The sequence below is a fragment of the Microcaecilia unicolor genome, chromosome 3, assembly GCF_901765095.1.
Source record: "Microcaecilia unicolor chromosome 3, aMicUni1.1, whole genome shotgun sequence".
Lineage (NCBI taxonomy): Eukaryota > Metazoa > Chordata > Amphibia > Gymnophiona > Siphonopidae > Microcaecilia > Microcaecilia unicolor.
In genome coordinates, this window is record NC_044033.1 from 490,712,734 (window position 1) to 490,732,652 (window position 19,919).

At 42.2% G+C, this 19,919-nt stretch overlaps 1 protein-coding gene across 2 annotated transcripts in view; it reads right to left on the bottom strand.

Moving 5' to 3' along the window:
- UBE3D (ubiquitin protein ligase E3D) overlaps positions 1 to 19,919 on the bottom strand; it is a 192,063-nt gene that overhangs the window by 43,224 nt on the left and 128,920 nt on the right. Inside the window, exon 9 of one of the 2 annotated variants that reach the window (XM_030199073.1) lies at positions 14,469 to 14,607. In XM_030199073.1, coding sequence (XP_030054933.1) covers positions 14,469 to 14,607 — 139 coding nt within the window. Of the gene's footprint in view, positions 1 to 14,468; positions 14,608 to 19,919 lie in introns of those variants that run through there. The other variant, XM_030199074.1, reaches the window with a different exon arrangement.

A 19,919-nucleotide genomic window follows, 5' to 3' on the forward strand; every position in this document is an offset into this window, starting at 1 on the left:
AGTTCCATCGCTATGTAGCTGTTGATTACAATCTACAAACAGCTGAAGACAGCACTGATGTCGAGATATGCTCCTACACGCAGGCAACAAAGACTGATGATAGAACATATGAAGAAATGAGCAGTGAGGCACATGCTGATGAAATTCAACAACCTCCTCCTGTCACTTTTGCAAGAGCGCTGGAGAGTCTCAACACCATGCGGGCCTACCTGGAGGCCACTGGATGTCAGTGCTAATACAGTTTTTACCGTCTGGCAGACATAGTCTATGGAACTCACAGACCCTAGAGTGTACAGAGGACTATAACAGATTACTTCAAGTAAGCCTGTCAGTTAATTGAGACTGTATACTGTACGTATAATAATAAACAGTACTGTACATATGTTTATCAGATGTCAAGCTTCTTTGGGTCACAACGGTTAAGTGCATGCTCTGGTTAACTGCATGCATTTCTTTGGTCCCAGACCCTTGCACTTAAGCGGCTAATGAAGGGAACAGTCCCTCTTCCCCACCATGCATAGCCATCTGGGACTCATTCAACAAAGTCAGAGGAAGCTCTTGGAAAAATCCTAAAAGGCCTACAGTCTACAACCTGCCCTCTTAATCTCTGCCCAGCAAAGATAGTACAACAAGCAAGGATAGGCCACATTGAAGGGCCACTAAAATTGTTAACTCCTCTTTTCTGGAAGGGCAGCTGCCAACAGGATTAAAAAGAGCTGTGGTATGCTCCCTACTGAAAAAGAGCTCACTGGACCAGGACACGCTCAAAAACTACCAACCAGTATCTAACATTCCTTTCCTGGCAAAACTTATAGACCTGACAGTCTGCAGTCAACTCAACAACTGGCTAATTGAAAGTAATTTGCTAGACCCATGTCAATCTGGCTTCAGACCTGGGTATGGAATAGAGACAGTTCTTGTGTCCCTTCTTCTTGATCTGCACAGAAACTGTGACAAGGTATCTACCTTGACACTAGTGGTTCTGGATTTCTAAGCAGCTTTCGACACTGTGGATCATAACTATCATGCTTACAAGACTGACAGAAACACGTATCAGTGGCACAGTATTTACATGGATCAAATCCTATTTGTCAGATGGACAACAATCAGTTCTGTTCAACAACAGCACATCATTACCTTGGGCACTAAACTGTGGGGTGCCACAGGGATCCATACTGTCTCCCATTTTATTTACTATCTAACTCAAGCCTCTGGCTGAGCTGCTTCGGTCAATGGACACAAAATTCTACTTCTATGCTGATGATGTGCAACTACTCATACATAGTAACATAGTAGATGATGGCAGAAAAAGACCTGCACGGTCCATCCAGTCTGCCCAAGAAGATAAATTCATATGTGCTACTTTTTTATTTGTACTGTCCTCCTCAGTGCACAGACCGTATAAGTCTGGCCAGCCCTATCCCCGCCTCCCAACCACCAGCTCTGGCACAGACCCTATAAGTCTGCCCAGCACTATCCCTGCCTCCCACCACCGGCTCTGGCACAGACCGTAAAAGTCTGCCCAGCACTATCCCCGCCGCCCAACCACCAGCCCCGGCACAGACCGTATAAGTCTGCCCAGCACTAGTCCCGCCTCCCAACCACCAGCCCCAGCACAGACCGTATATGTCTGCCCACACTAGCCCCGCCTCCCAACCACCAGCTCTGCCACCCATTCTAGACTAAGCTCCTGAGGATCCCTTCCTTCTGCACAGGATTCCTTTATGTTTATCCTACGCATGTTTGAATTCCGTTACCGTTTTCATCTCCACCACCTCCCGCGGGAGGGCATTCCAAGCATCCACCACCCTCTCCGTGAAAAAATACTTCCTGACATTCTTCTTGAGTCTGCCCCCCTTCAATCTCATTTCATGCCCTCTCGTTCTACCGCCTTCCCATCTCCGGAAAAGGTTCGTTTGCGGATTAATACCTTTCAAATATTTGAACGTCTGTATCATATCACCCCTGTTCCTCCTTTCCTCCAGGGTATACATGTTCAGGTCCGTAAGTCTCTCCTCATACGTCTTGTAACGCAAATCCCATACCATCCTCGTAGCTTTTCTTTGCACCGCTTCAATTCTTTTTACATCCTTAGCAAGATACGACCTCCAAAACTGAACACAATAATCCAGGTGGGGCCTCACCAACGATTTGTACAGGGGCATCAACACCTCTTTTCTTCTGCTGGTCACACCTCTCTCTATACAGCCTAGTAACCTTCTAGCTACGGCCACCGCCTTGTCACACTGTTTCATCGCCTTCAGATCCTCAGATACTATCACCCCAAGATCCCTCTCCCCATCCGTACCTAGCAGACTCTCACCGCCTAACACATACGCCTCGCTTGGATTTCTACTCCCTAAGTGCATCACTGCATTTCTTCGCATTGAATTTTAATTGCCAAACCCATTAAAGCAGATCTACCCACAACTCTAAGTAAACTGACTGCCTGCCTAACCGCAACTCAGGAATGGGCAAACGACAACAAGCTCTGCCTGGATCCAAGCAAAACAGAGATTCTCTGGGTACCTAATACAAGTGGACAAATACCTGACTTCAAAATACCTTTTGGGAAGTATGAACTCCCCCTAAAATCACAGGTGAAGAATCTTGGGATACTGGTAGACTCATCACTCACGCTGATTCTGCAAATTCAAACAATCATTAAAAATTATCTCCTAGAGTCACGTGATGCACTGAGAGGAGAAGATGTGCAGCCTTTCCTCTCTAGGAGTCACACGCCTTGTCGGCCCTAGCCTTCCTAGTGGCATCTTTCTGCAATTCTGAGACCCTATGGACAAATTCCTGACATTTTGGGGGGGGGAGAGATGTCTGGCAAAAGGCACTAAAAAGGAGGCAGGAAAGGCGAAGAAGGCAGACAGCAAAATGGCGGATGCCGCTCCTTCGGTGGGAATCACGTTTACGAACACACTGTTCTCCCAACTAATGGAGGCGATTGGCTGTGCACTGGAGCTGCGACCACGAATATTTGAGGACGTGAAGAGAATATTGAGGTCTTTTCCTCTAAATTAAGAAATATAAAAAAATTGAAAATATACAAATTGATATTGGTTTAACATAGGCCCCTATTTACAAAGTTGCGCTAGCAGCTGCTGGTGTGGTAATATCGACACAACCCCATTCACTTTGAATGGGCTGTGTCAGCATTGCTACGTGACATGTGAACAGGGGGGATAGTTAAATGATGGCAGCTAAAGACTTGCCATTTTCAAGGCACAGATCACAGAAGTCTGCCCAGAACTGACTTCATTTTCAACTACTAGAGTTGCCAGTGAAGCCCATTAGCCCAACCAGATCTGGCCAGTCATAATTGGGCCACAGACTATAGAAGTCTGCTCTGCACTAGCCTTACTTCCCAACTGCTGGATTTACCGCCTAAGCACAGCTAAGTTTTGTTTTGATTCAATTCTCTCTTTGTATAAGAATCCTTTGTGCTTATCCTATCCTTCCTGCAGAAGGGCATTTCAGGCATCCATCACCATCTCCGAGAAAAAGTACTTTCTGACATTACTCCTAAAATGACCCTCCTGGATCTCAATTCATGTTCTCTTGTTCTACTGCTTTCCCTTCTCTGGAAAAGGTTTGTTTGCATATCCTTTCAAATATTTAAAAATCTGCATCATATCACCCCTATCCCTCTTTTCCTCTGGGGATATATCCTTTGACACTGGCTATTGCTTCTACTTTGATTGCTACTGTAGTTCTCCCACCTGATAAGAACTGGTTAATGAAAATGTTTTTTCAGAACGAAGATGAAACTTTCTTGGGTGTCAGAATACAGATTTTTTTTCCAGATGTTTCTAGAGACACCCAGAAACAACGTGGGCAATTTCTTTTGCTGAAACCAGGGGTCCTTCAGATTGGTGCTATGTTTTACCTTTATTATCCTCGTAAACGTATAGTCAGATACCAGTATGTTTTCTCGCAACTAAGTGGGTCACAGAGGTTTAGTAAGAACACCTCCGTGAAAGTTTAGCTCTCTTTTGAATTATGGAATCCTGTCAGCATGTCTGGTAATAATTGTTTTCATATTTGTTCTCCTTTATCTTGGTAAATTTCCACTATCTGTAGTCTTGGATCTAATGATGTGGACTTACTCCTATTGTTAATTAATTTCTTTATTATAATACATTTTCCTTTATTGATTATGTGATAGGATTACTTTTCTGTACACGTTTTTGTTGGTTGTAATAATTAAATAACCGATCCATAAAGAACTGAAAAACAAAAAAAGAAAAGAAATTTACTATCACCACCAATACTATGAGGCACAATTCAGCAGGGCTAAAGCAAGGCAAAACTCTGGGCAAGACCAGGAGCGCCTTGGATCTTTAAATTTAAGGTGAATTGTTGAGTGTTTTCATGATATGCCTTCTTCTACTAACCTATAAATGTACTCACTCTGCTGCTCCCCAGTATCTCTCCACACTCGTCCTTCCCTACACCCCTTCCCGTGCACTCCGCTCCATGGATAAATCCTTCTCATCTGTTCTCTTCTCCACTACTGCCAACTCCAGACTTCGCGCCTTCTGTCTCGCTGCACCCTACGCCTGGAATAAACTTCCTGAGCCCCTACGTCTTGCCCCATCCTTGGCCACCTTTAAATCTAGACTGAAAGCCCACCTCTTTAACATTGCTTTTGACTCGTAACCACTCGCCTCCACCTACCCTCCTCTCTTCCTTCCCGTTCACATTAATTGATTTGATTTGCTTACTTTATTTATATTTTTGTCTATTAGATTGTAAGCTCTTTGAGCAGGGACTGTCTTTCTTCTATGTTTGTGCAGCGCTGCGTATGCCTTGTAGCGCTATAGAAATGCTAAATAGTAGTAGTAGTAGGTGAGGTGGTTTATAAATGAAATAAATAAAATTTCAAATTCCACCCTCAGGAACATCTTACACTATTATGGGTTAAAGTATGGTAGACCAATCCACATATATAGTGGGCAATTTCCTAAACCCATGGAAATAACTTAAAAGTATCTTCCCTGTGTACAACTGAAAATAATCTATTTGTATATAAATATGATCTTCAGATTCCTTCTATAAGGTTGCTCTGTATCTTAACACATTGGTCCATTCACTTTATTAGTTTAATACATTTTTTTCAACATGTTCAAATGCATCAAGACATTGTGACTCTTTCATAAACTCAAACTAGACAGCCACACCGCCCTGTCTGATGTCTGTGCTTGAAAGTTGTTCTCTGTTGTAGCTACTCTTTTCACCAGAGTATTTTAGTGGTTTTGATTTTGATGGATTTTTAATTAGATTTCACTATTATTATAACAAAACTAGTAAAAAAACGCCCGTTTCTCAAACAAATGAAACGAGTGCTAGCAAGGTTATCATGTAATGGCGATTATGTTTTTAAGGGAACCGTTAGGAGAGCGAGTGTGTGAGTGAGTGTGTGTGAGAGAGAGAGAGTGTGTGTGTGTGAGAGAGAAAGAGAGTGAATGAGAGAGTGTGTGTGTGAGAGAGAAAGTGTGTGAGAGTGACAGTGTGTGTGTGAGAGAGAGAGAGTGTTATGTGTGAGAGAGAGAGAGAGAGAGTGTATGTGTGTGAGAGACAGAGTGTGTGTGTGTGAGAGAGACAGAGAATGTGTGAGAGAGAGACAGAGAGAGAGAGAGTGTGTGTGTGAGAGAGAGAGAGAGAGTGTATGTGTGTGAGAGACAGAGAGTGTGTGTGTGAGAGAGACAGAGAGTGTGTGAGAGAGAGACAGAGAGAGAGAGAGAGTGTGTGTGTGTGTGTGTGTGTGTGTGTTCACAGCAAAGGTTTGAAGCCTCACTATGGGAACAGCTCTGTTAAACCTATTATCTTCCCCTCCCCTTTGCTTGTTCAACTTCAGAAACCGAAACCTACTTCCCCTCCCCTTCAACCCTGGAGGCTGGCTGACGTCATCAGACGTTAAAGATGTTACGAACCCAGGCAGCCAGACGGAGGTGCAAATTATTATATAGGATATTATATAGGATGGACCTCAATCAGATGTTAATTCTTCCCTAACAGCATCAACCTATGCTGTTACAATAGCATACAATTATTCAGTGTGCATTTGTGATACATGCTTTTTATATTTTACTCAAATTTATGAATTGCCCTGTCTTCAAGAACTCAGAGGAAAGAACAAAATATACACAAATATCACAGATAATGTATGCATACTGTATATTTAAGTTTAAAAAAAACATTCTTTATAGAAAAGATAGTGAGTGAAGCACCAGACAAGCATTTGGTGGTAGATGGGATACAATGTGAAACCAAGCAAAATCTGCAGGAAGCAGAAATGGGAAGACTGGCATTAAAGTCTTTTTCTGCCATTGAAGTTTGTGTTTCTCTGTTACCTACTATTAAAATATATTATTTTTATACATTCTGGGGGTCATTTGATAATGATAAATAGCCTCCTCACTCATTTCTTTACAACAATACTACCAGTGAATTTTTGTAGACAACTCAGTTTGCTATTAAACAAAATCAAATATTCCTTTTTATTTAGATATTCATGTTTGATGTTGCTAAAAACTCATACTATATTGGGACAAGAGAAATAAAGAAAGCTGGGAAAAACTCCAAAACAGGGAGTAACAAAATCAAGAAACTAGAACGCTGACACTCTGACAAATACCCATATTAAATCTCCTTTAAGGTCATGATGGATAAGAACAACAAAGCAGTTTCCTCTTGTATGCTATGTTTTCTACAAATTACTGACCCAACATAATTTACACTGTGATTCATCTACCAAGCAACTTTAACTGCCTGTGGAGTTGCTGTACTAGTCATTTTGAAATACTGCATCAGTCATGAAACTCATACATACCATGTCCAAGCCAAACTGCTGATCTGGTTTATTTCATATCTAACACACACTGTGCTCTTTATACTTCAAGAAATTAAAAACAAACAAGCAACCCTTTAAAAAGGTAAGCTTTTGATCCTTACAGGGCTAGTGCCCAACTACGGTACAAATTCTTAGGAACCGGACAGAAAAAAAGAAAACAAAACATAGATTCTTTCTGTACTTAGATGACTGCACTAATTATTCTAATGCAACTAGCAAAGAATTAAGGGGTCCTTTTACTAAGCTGCGGTAAAAAGTGGTCTGCGGTTATGTGGATGCGTGAAATTGGCACGCACTGGGCCATTTTTTACCATGGCTGGGGAAAAGGGCTTTTTTAAAAGGAGCAGTAAATGATCGTGCGGTAAAATTAAAAGTAGTACACGGCTATTTACTACTTGAGCACTTACCGCTACCCACTGACCTAGCGGTAAGGGCTCACGTGTTACTTGTACAGTAATCAGGCAGCACGCACCAATGTGGTTGCACTGCTGATACCACCAAGAATGCCCCTGCAGTAGAAAATAGAAAAATATTTTGTACCACGAGGAACAGCCTGCACCAACTTCAAAATTACCGCAGGGTGCCAGCGCTACCCCTATGGCAGGGTCAATTTGGCACGTGCTACCCGTGTGTTAGCCCTACCAATGCTTAGTAAAAGGGCCCCTAATGTATTTCCAAGGAGGCAAAAGGGAAAACGTTTGTTTTGCACCAAGTATTACTTCATAGAATGATTTATGATAGCAATTTATGAATCACAAGCCTTGTACAAATATAGAATCTGTAATGGAAAAGAGCACAATATTAACTTATGTTTCATATGGTACTGGATAACTATTCAGAAGTAGACACACCAGGGAAATGTACAAGATGTCTTAATATGTGTTTAAAAAAAAAAAAGCTGTAGCTCTACCAGCTTTTGTAGGTACTCTCTTTGTACCAAAAACCTTTTGTTGCCTTTTGTTGGGTGGCAGAGCCGGTGGCGGGAGGCGGGGATAGTGCTGGGCAGAATTATACAGTCTGTGCCAGAGCCGGTGGTGGGAGGCGGGGCGGGTGGTTGGGAGGTGGGGATAGTGCTGGGCAGACTTTTACGGTCTGTGCCCTGAAGAGGACAGGTACAAATCAAAGTAGGGTATACACAAAAAGTAGCACATATGAGTTTATCTTGTTGGGCAGACTGGATGGACTGTGCAGGTCTTTTTTTGCCGTCATTTACTATGTTACTATGTATGTTACTATGCTTGAGTTTCTGACACATTACAATAAAAAATATAAACAAACAGAGGGTATATAAACTTGATAGTACACAAAATGTTCATGCTAAAATTTATCATAGCTTGCTATGTGGAATCCATAAGTACAAAAGTATTGCCACACTAGGACAGACTGAAGGTCCATCAAGCCCAGCATTCTGTTTCCAACAGTGGCCAATCCAGGTCACAAATACCTGACAAGATCCCCAAAAGGCTCAATACATTTTATGCTGCTTATCCCAGAAATAAGCAGTGGATTTTCCCCAAGTCAATTTAATAATGGTCAATGGACTTTATGTTTAGGAAGCTGTCCAGACCCTTTTTAAACTCCACTAAGCTAACCGCCTTTACCACATTCTCTGGCAATGAATTCCAGAGTTTAATTAAACGTTGAGTGAAGATAATTTTTCTCCAATTTGTATTAAATTTACTACTTTCTAGCTTCATAGCATGCCCCCTAGTCCTAGTATTTTTGGAAAGAGTAAACAAACGATTCATGTCTACCCGTTCCACTCCACTCATTACTTTATAGACCTCTATCATATCTCCCCTCAGCTGTCTCTTCTCCAAGCTGAACAGCTCTAGACGCTTCAGCCTTTCCTCATAGAAAGTCGTCCCATCCCCTTTATCATTTTCGTCCCCCTTCTCTGTACCTTTTGCAATTCCGCTATATCTTTTTTGAGATGCAGCGACCAGAATTGAACACAATATTCGAGGTGCGGTTGCACCATGGACTGATAAAAAGGCATTATAATATCCTCACTTTTGTTTTCCATTCCTTTCCTAATAATACCTAACATTCTATTTGCTTTCTTAGCCGCAGCAGCACACTAAGCAGAGGATTTCAACATATCATCAACAATGACCCAGAGATCCCTTTCTTGGTCGGTGACTTCTAACGTGGAACCTTGCATTATGTAGCTATAGTTCGGGTTCGTCTTTCCCAAATGCATCACTTTGCACTTGCTCACATTAAACGTCATCTGCCATTTAGATGCCCAGTCAACCAGTCTCGTAAGGACCTCTTGTAATTTTTCACAATCCTCTTGCGATTTAACAAATTTGAGTGGAGGAGTGGCCTAGTGGTTAGGGTGGTGGACTTTGGTCCTGAGGAACTGAATTTGATTCCCGGCACAGGCAGCTCCTTGTGAATCTGGGCAAGTCACTTAACCCTCCATTGCCTGCCGCATTGAGCCTGCCATGAGTGGGAAAGCGCGGGGTACAAATGTAACAAAAAAAAATAAAATAAAATAAAAAAATAAACTTTGTGTCATCAGCAAATTTAATTACCTCACTAGTTACTCCCATCTCTAGATCATTTATAAATATGTTAAAAGGCAGTGGTCCCAGCACAAACCCCTGGGGAACCCCACTATCTACCCTTCTCCATTGAGAATACTGACCATTTAACCCTACTCTCTGTTTTCTATCCTTTAACCAGTTTTTAATTCACAATAGGACACTACCTCCTATCCCATGACACTCCAATTTCTTCTGGAGTCTTTTTTTATTTTATTTATTTACACATTTATATCCCACTTTTTTCCACAGGTATGCAGACTCAAAGTGGCTTACAATGTACTGATAAAGCTGAAGCCAGACCAGTTGTTATACAATTACATGAAATAGGATAGATGAAACAGTGTTAGAAGAAATAGGAATAAGAGAAACTAAAAAAGTGCTATGGACATTTTATAAGGAAGGACTGTAGGTAAAATGTGGAATTTCTGAAGTTGGCTTTCAGAAATAGGCTGATCTTAGGTAGAGTCCAGATGCTGAGATGGTTCGGAGTGGCTGGAACAACTATTGGCAAGGCAAACCATGATGGGGAGAAGGTATAATAACCATCCAGACCAGGAGAAATAAGCATGCCACGATCCTTTCATGAGGTACTTTGTCAAACGCCTTTTGAAAATCCAGATACACAATATTAACCAGCTCGCCTTTATCCACATATTTGTTCACCCCTTCAAAGATATGTAATAGATTGGTGAGGCAAGATTTCCCTTCACTAAATCCATGTTGGCTTTGCCTCATTAATCCATGCTTTTGAATGTGCTCTGTAATTTTGTTATTTATAATAGTCTCTACCATTTTGCCCGACAACCAATAATGCTGCAGTACCTACGCCAACTAGATGGCGCCTCCCCCTCCACATTCACTGCCAGAGAGGCCTTGAGCAGCCATGCCACAGACCTCATAACAAACCAGCTGGATTCAGTCTTGATGGCTATCAAAAAAGGCAACACCACACTATAGGCACAACTCACAGTCAAATAGAACAACTTAGCAGGGGTGCAAGCTGAAATGCAAGCTATTACTACTTGACATTTCTAAAGCGCTACTAGGGTTACGCAGCGCTGTACAATTTAACATAGAAGGACAGTCCCTGCTCAAGGAGCTTAAAATCTAAAGGGTGTGATGGGCCGCATAGACAAGGTAGGCCAACGAGTGAGCATGGTGGAAGACGAGATGAAGAGCTGTGGAAGGACAGACACACACACAACTCCACCATAGCAAACCTGCTCATCAAGATTGACAACTTGGAAAATCACAGCCGCAGGTCAAACATAAGAGTGAGAAGAGTCCCTGAAAGCTATGAATCAGGAAACATGCCGAATTTGTAGTGACAAGTTCCTGGAGGAAAAGTCCATAGTCTGCTATTGAGACAGGCATGGGGAAGCCACTACTTGCCCTGGGATTTGTAACATGGAATGTACTTGTGACCTGGCTTGGCCACTGTTGGGAACAGGACACTGGGCTAGATGGACCACTGGTCTGACCCAGTATGGCTACTCTTATCTTCTTAACTATTAAAGACTTTATTGACGCATGAGGCCTTCCCAGCAGACTTCTCAGTGCCCATGCAGCCCACACCAAGAACCAACAAACAAGCACCAAGACCTGTACTGGCAAAGATACTTAACTACCGCCACAAGGAACTAACCCTATCCTGGGCAAGAAGAAAATAGCAGCTTGAATGGTAGAGCTCTTGTATTCTACTCTTCCAGAACTTCAGCCCTGAACTGGACCGTAAGCCCATAGAGTACAAAGAGATAAAGCAGCACCTATTCATCCACGGTATCCCAATGGCCTTGTGCTACCCAGCGAGACTCAGCATACAAAAGAAAGGGGAACAGATCCTCTTCGGAGACCGGACCGAAGTGGAGAAATTTCTACTAAACCGCTTCCCAAATAACCTGCCTTCAATGCCCCAGCCAGCGACCATACAGGAATGACACTGCTCAGGGAGCCCTTAGACCACCACCAAACAGACCTGTTTTTATAATGAATAAGGCACAAAAAGGTGCCCTAAATAACCAGATGACCACAGGAGGGAATCAGGGGTGACCTCCTCTTATTCCCCCAGTGGTCACTAACCCCCTCTCACCCCCCAAAAATGTGATGAAAAACATTACTTGCCAACCTCTATGCCAGCCTCAGATATTATACTCAGGTCCAGTAGAATAGCATGCAGATCCCTGGAGTAGTCTAGTAGTGGTAAAGTGCACTGCAGACAGGTGGACCCAGGTTCCTACCTCTCCCTACCTGTTACGCTTGTGGAGGAAACTGTGAGCTCTCCAAACCTCACCAGAAACCCACTGTACCCACATATAGGTGCTCCCTTCACCCATAAGGGCTATGGTAGTGGTGTACAGTCCGGGGTAGTGGGTTATCAGTGGGTGGTAAGGGAGCAATGGTGAGATGTGTACCTGGGAGCTTTTTATGAAGTACTCCAGAGAACTGAAAAACAGCTTTTTATGAAGTCCACTGCAGTGCCCCCTAAGGTGCCCTATTGCTGTCTTGGGATGTCAGGGGGAACAGTCTACTAAAAATGCTGGTTCCTCCTACATCGCAATGGCTTGATTTTGTGTGTTTTGCACTTGGACATTTTTTTTTTTTTCATAAAACGTCCAAATCACAAAACAGTATTTTCTAAAAAAAAGATAAATGTTTTAATTTTTCAAAAATGACCTTCTTTCCTATTCAGATTTTGGACATATTTTGCAAAACGTCCAAAGTCGGACTTAGATGTCATATCGAAAACGCCCCTCTATGTAACTTTGCAAATCTAAGTGCTTTGAAAAACAAAAAAGCAAACAGGATGATAGGAATTATTAGGAAAAGAATGGTGAATAAGACCAAAATACTATAATGCCTCTGTATCGCTCCAAGCGACATTTCAAAAGGCATTTGACCTCATGAAAGACTCCAAAGGAAATTGGAGAGTCGTGGAATAGGAGGTAGTGTTCTATTGTGGATTAAAAACTGGTTAAAAGATAGAAAACAGACAGTAGGGTTAAATGGTCAGTACTCTCAATGGAGAAGGGTAGATAGCAGGGATCCCCAGGGGTATGTCTTTCTTCTATGTTTGTGCAGCGCTGCGTATGCCTTGTAGCGCTATAGAAATGCTAAATAGTAGTAGTAGTAGTAGGGTATGTACTGGGCCCAATGCTTTTTAACATATTTATAAACGATCAATGTGTAATTACACTCGGGAATTTGTTGCCAGAGAATATAGTAAAAGCAGTTAGCTTAGCGGGGTTTAAAAAAGGTTTGGTTAGTTTCCTAAACGAAAAGTCCACAGGCCATTATTAAAATGGATTTGGGGAAAATCCACTGCTTATTTCTGGGATAAGCAACATAAACTGTATTGTACTGTTTTGGGATCTTGCCAGGTAGTTGTGACCTGGATTGGTCATTGCTGGAAACAGGATACTAGGCTTGATTTGCCTTCAGTCTATAGCACTTATATATTTATGTACTTATGACAGAGGGGTGGGGAAGTGGAGAGAAGATGTTGCTTCTCTTCTACTGCTCCAAATATTGCTGCCCTAAGTGGACACCTACCCTGCCTAGTGGTAAGGATGGCTTTGAATATGATCACATTTTAACAACTGAAAATCCACATGACTGTTGTTGTTACCCCTCATTCATCCAAAGCAGGAAGACAACAGCAGAAGTAATGGCAACAGTGGCAGCAGTCACAGACTCCAGTACTCTGCATGTATTTCTAGCAGTCCATTTGGGGGGGAGGGGGCAGAGGTGGACTGAGGGATCCACATATTCCCTTTTTCCCTTTGCTGCATTAAACCATACATTTGCTGGCAGGGATGCCCAAGCCCTGCCTGCTGAGAGGTCTCCTGCACGAGTTTCCACATGTGCTGCCAGAGCAGTGCTTAAGTTGATAGGCACACTTCAGCCACCGATGCCAGCACTCCCATGCATGCTCAGTTCATGCCAGCACTCCCATGCATGCTCAGTTCAGTCGCTGAACTGAGCATGCGCAAAAGCACTGGCAGCTGAAGCACACCTGCCGAGTTACGCGCTGCTCAAGCAGCATGTGCAGGGACTCATGCAGGAGACCTGGTAGGGCTGGAAGGGCTTAGGCTTCCCCACCAGCTATTAAAGCAGAGGGGGCTTAAGCCCAAAGTGGGGGGCCCAGGCCCAACAATTCGCCTCCCCCTGGTGGCTATGTCCCTGTTTCTTCTTGATTGAAAACCCACCATATACCAGCCAGGACCTCTGAATGTTCACTGGCTCACAAAGCCCATGCTGACTGCCATTACTAGGCATAAATCACAGTTGAAAGCTAAGGAGAGAGAAAGTGGCCATGTTTCTATGACCCCACTGGATTGCATAGTGAAATATAGTGCAACTAACTTAAGAATAAAGTAGTTTTTGTCTTCTCACTTTCTCTCTTCAAAGGACAGTTGACAAATTAACTAAAGTCTCTTGCTAAGGGCTATAGGGGATGACCCTGTAAAAAAATTCCTGAACACCATTTTAAAACAAGTATACCACCAACCTTCCATCCTAAGTGCCTGGATACAACTTGCAACCTGCTCAAATCCTGACGACTCCAAAAAAATAATAGGTACTGGCCTAAGCCTACAGGGTCAAATGTATTTACTCATTTTGTACATCAAAATATGAAATTGCTTCCTAAAATTAAATTCTATTCTAAGTTCTGTATAAAATGGAAAACATTAAAAGTTTAATATGATCTGCATGAGTTACTACCAAGTCATAGTAATATGTATTTTTTTCTACAGTCATTCAGGTGCACCGTGCTGTACAAGGTATTTAACAAGGTTACAGTGATTCAGCACAAATAACTTACAATCTAATTTTTTGCACAAGCAGGCTAAATGACTTTCTGAAGGTCACACGGTGAAAGGTGGTTAGAAGAGCTAAATGGAAGTGTCCAGGAATGCAGTCTGAGTTCTGACCAATTGTTACTGTGTCAGCCTGTCTGCATGGATTTACATTTGGAGTGATGCTGTAAATGCTCCCTTGGTACGCAAGCTTTTATTTGAAATAATGCCATTGCTAGATTAACACTTCCTTACCTGGAAGGAATTCATGCAACGCAATGAAGGTGGTAAAGATCCATTGCTCAAAGTTAATATAACTAGCAATTCCAAGCAAGTTTTTGATGGAAGTGTTAGCACGTGGACTCCAATATCATTCAACCATTCATCAACAAGGCTGAAATTTTTAAAAAAAGAAAGAAATCTTATAAACAGCATCCATTTCAAAACATATTTAGTATAAATCATATCTACTGTCCTTTCTGTGAAGAAATATTTCCTTGTATTTTTCTTTAGTCTAATCTATTTGAGATACATAAAAAAGACTCTATTTGAAAACATCCTGTCAATTGAAAAATACTTGATTCATGTACATTAATACCACTGAAAATTTTCAATCTTTATAATCACATCTTTCTTCTCTTCTTGGATATACAGTACATATTTACATTCTTATTTCATAGAACTTTTTGTGCAGATTGCAGAATCAAACATATTCAACATAAAAGTCAAGTGGAATTGCCGGAAAATGAAGAAGTCTTGAACAAGATGGGGAAACTGAAGATTTTAGAAACATAAATACTGGTCAAGTTCATTTCAAAATAGTGGTTAGTGTACCATCTGACAACCAGGGAAGCCAGTGCAAATCCTGCTACTGCTCTTTGTGATCTTGGGAAATCACTTAACCCTCAACTGCCTCAGGGCCAAACTTCCTCCCCCCAATCATACAAAGCCACGTGGCAATACAGACACAGCCCATTCACTTTGAATGGGCTGTTGGCATTACTGTGTGGCTTTGTAAAAGGTGGTTAGACTGTAAGCCCTCCAGTAACTGAAAAATACCTAGAGGGGTATAATCAAGCGGGGCACCCAAGTTTTCCTGAGGGCATCCTCGCAGGACGTCCCCACGAAGGGGCGGGGAAACAAGATGGGCGTCCATCTTTCATTTCGATAATACAGTCGGGGACACCCAAATCTCAACGACCTCGACCTTAGAGATGGTCGTCATAAATGTTGAGATGGTCGACCTTAGAGATGTTTGGCCCCGGTTTTCGGCAATAATGGAAACCGAGGACACCCATCTCAAAAACGACCAAATCCAACTCATTTGGTCATGGGAGGAGCCAGCATTCATAGTGCATTGGTCCCCCTGACATGCCAGGACACCTACTGGTGTAATTTAATTAGATCTGCCTCACCCGTTTGGGCAGCAGCAGCATGGGCTTTCTACTAACCTGGAAGGGACTGCACATCCCCTCTAAATACTTAATCACCCCAACCTGGTATCTGCTGATGACAGTTCTGCACAGACTAAGCTGTAGCTATGTCTGTAATTAGAAAGGAACCCAGTATTCAATAGATATAATAAGATAGTTTATTACAATCTTACCAATGGTAGTACAGGCAAGTCAAGCATTCACATAGTGGAGCAGCACATCATGGCACATCCTCTCTCTCTAGTCTTCTGGAGTCTTCTGCTCTAATACCACTCAGACTGCTGCTTATATACAATTTTGGCCCTATTCATTTCAATGAACCCTAGCTGTCTCAACAGGGCTCCTAGCCCTTATCAGTTTAATTAGAATGACTTCATATGTTCCCAAACCATCCTCTAGCTCCCGCCCTTTGGATGTTCTCACCCGGGGTGCAGCTGACCCAGTACTATCTCTACATAACCATAGCAACTCTTGCTCATGACGTCTTGCAGGTGCCAGTCCCAGAGCAAATGCCCCCCTCCCTTGCCAGCTCAGCACTTACTACAGTGAAATGTAACTGTGTCAAAGGTGATCTCTGATTTTTACAGGCTAGCTCTCTTTTGTATCAGAGATGATTTTGATTTTAAGAAGCCTAGCTCTTATTATGAGCCATTGGCCTGTATTTTACTGAGAGCAAGGGCTAGCAAGGCTAACATATTTCTTCACTGGGCACCCTAGGGGGCACTGCAGTGGACTAACTGATGCACTAACTGACCGGAAAAAGCCCTTCCCTTACCGATTCCTTAGCGATTCAGAAAGGAGCGGGCATGCATGAAGGAAATCGCATGCAAATGAGCTGCTCACTGTTAGCTCATTTGCACACGATTTCCTTCCTAAGGAGAGGAAGCCAGTGCAGAGCAGCCAAGCATTATGCCTGGCTGCTCTGCGCATGCCAAAGACGGCTTCATACATGCAGACAAGCTGCGTGTATAATAGCCGTCTACAACCATAAATAAATTGCCATCTACAACCTTAGAAAAACACAAGTGAAAACGTCCAAGTGCTCATCAGGGACATCTTTTTTTTTTTTTTTTTTGAGTATGGGTGAAGGACGTCCTTCACTATGCCTCCGTCCCTGCAACAGCAGTTGAGGACGTCCTTCGCTATGCCTCCGTTCCTGCAATGGCAGTTGAGGACGTCCAAAATGTGGATGTTTCTGTGAGAAGGACATCCATGCCTGCTATGCCTCCGACACCCCCTTTATTTATTTGGATTTTGGATCACAAGTAGCAGCAGTGGGATTTGAACCGGCCGCCTCTGGATTGCAAGACCAGTGCTCTAACCACTAGGCCACTCCTCCACTCCACTCCCTTGAAATTTGGCCGTCCCTGTGTGTGTGTGTGGGGGGGGGGCAGTTCAGGACATCCAAAATGTTTGAAAGAAGGACGTCCAAGCCTTCGCTATGCCTCCACTGACACACACATACCTCCCCTTCCCAGGGACCTGCATACTGCCGCAATGGACCTGAGTATGACATTTCAGGCTGGCAAAAAAAGTTTTTAAAATTGTTTTTTTCATGGTGGGAGGGGGTTAGTGACCACTGGGGGAGTCAGGGGAGGTCATCCCTGAGTCCCTCCGGTGGTCATCTGGTCAGATCGCGTACCTTTTTGAGGCTTGGTCGTAACAAAAAATGGACCAAATAAAGTCGCCCAAGTGCTCGTCAGGGACGCCCTTCTTTTTTCCATTATCGCTCGAGGACGCCCAACTGTTAGGCCCGCCCCAGTCCCGCCTTTGCTACACCTCTGACACGCCCCCGGGAACTTTGGTCGTCCCCACAACGGGAAGCAGTTGGGGACGCCCAAAATCGGCTTTTGATTATGCCGATTTGGGCGACCCTGAGAGAAGGATGCCCATCTCCCGATTTGTGTTGAAAGATGGGTGCCCTTCTCTTTCAAAAATATGCCTGCCAGTGTATCTGAATGTAACTCAATTTGAGCTACTACTAAAAAAGATGTGAGCAAAATTCAAATATGGGAAATCACAAGTAGAAAAAAAAGATCATAAATCAACATACTGCACAAAAGCAAAAGGCAAAAAACCAAAACAGAGAAAAAAAATCATTATTGATAACTGGGAGAAGTACATCAGAGAGCTATATGTAAAAAAAAAAACAAGTGTAAAACTTACTAGATGAAAAAAATACATATGACCCAGCAATAACTAAAGGTGAAATCTGAAAAGTTCTCAAAGAGGAAAAACTCTCCAATAAGTCCAGATAATTCATCTGCTGAGATGCCAAAAATTTAGATGATGGTTTACGTACAGAAAACTCATTGTCTTTTTACTAACAAAATGTATCACAGGGTAATTCAAACAAATTTGAATACATCAATATTAACTACCCTTACAAAAAAAGCCTTGAATGATGATGGGGTGTGAGCACTATAGAAAAAACATCCGATGTGCTACATAACAAAAATTAAACTGAAGAATCCTTATGAGAATTTACTCTAAGAACTTTATTAGAAAGGTATTATAAAATTGAATTAAATAAATAAACAAACAAATAAATAAATAAATAAATAGCAAAAGAACAATATGTTTTCATTGAACATAATGGATCTATATATGCAATATTCAGGCTCAGAAAAGTGCAGATGATCAGTGGAAATTCAAAAACTCTTTACCTCTGCTTCATTGACTAGATCAGTGATATTCACTATTAGCTTTAGAGGGCTGCAAATAGGTTGGATTTTTTGGGCTATTATGAATATGTGTGAGAGAGATTTGCATACAATGGAGGTGGTATATATGCAAATCTTTGTTTAATTAGGCCTTTATTGAGACCAAAGAGCTGCAGAAAGGATACAAAAAGATATCAATGAACGGCTAAACAAAGGAGTCAGACAAGGCTGCATTCTTTTCCATGATCTCGTCTAAATATACAGTAAAATTATCCACTATTCATTTGCATTTGATAAAACTAGAGCTATTTTTTTGTATTCTGCTAAAACTTTTAATTGAAAGATTATATCTTCCTGAGCTTTACAAGTCTCAGTTTTCTAACTTGCCACCCACACAAGCTACATCATGGTTTTGTTACTAAATGAATAGGGTAGGGTTTTCTGTAATTTTATTCAAAGTAGTTTCTGTGCTCAAATTCTGGCACAAACTATGTTTCTAAGAGTTACAAGTGTGCTGAGATTAATACACAGGTTCCCATTAGGAGGAAAAATCCCCCAAGACTATAGGTCCCAGAAGCCCTGTTGAGACAGGGTAAAAAAGTTGAGCCCAAAGACCAGTAGCAGCGTCCTAGCAAATTGAATAGGTAAAGGACCTCAGGGAAGATTTGCCATTTTGACCAGCCCCCTCTAGAGGGAGTTTAAGGGATGAAGCTCAGTACCCTTGGCTGAAAAAGAAGTATGTGATTCCTCCTGGGTGTGGTAAGCAGAGGAAGGAATTCCTGAGGGCTCTTGAGGAACAGGAAGCTGAGAAAGAAGGTTCTAGAGGAGCAGAACTCATGGAGTATTTGAGGAGGAGGCAGCCCTACCTATGGAATTGGCAGCCGTAATGGATTGGGAAATGAGAGAACAAGAGAACTCCGGCTGAGCTGCCAGCCCTTGTTATAGAAGGGCTACAGATATATATATATATATATATATATATATATATATATATATATATATATATATATATATATATCTCTGTGTGAACTGGAGAAGTGAAAGAAATTATTATTACTGCTGAACTGATGAACTTAATAAGATAAACTGTTTGAACTAAGGAACTTACCAAAATAATCTCTTTGCCTTGATCAGAAAGAGGGAAGGGGTGTAAACCCAGGGAAGGGCCCAAAAGACTATTACTACGGGTGGTTGGCCCGTGGGCTTATAAACTGTGGTGAAGAAGTGCTCCCTAAAATTATTCGTTCTGAACTTCCATCTTGGGCAAAGCCTTGAAACCAGACCCCAGAGAGTGGAGTTTAACTCCTGGGGAAGCCGCTACAGGACCTTTTGGGATTTTTGAACTGAACTGTGTTTTTGGCGAGGACACAGGCATTCAGAGGGGGCCCAGCTGCCGCTCCTAGAAATAACAGCAGAGACCTTGAGGGATTACAAAGAGACATTTTACACAGAAAACTTCTGGAAAGCTTTCAACTTAAAATAATAAAAAGTTACTTGATTTCCCACCTCACATTGTCATGAAGGACCTCCTCATTCACTAATAAGGCTAATTTTAGGAAACAACCCCTAGGGAAGGTAAAGAGTATGTGAGTACTTGAATTCAGTTGTCC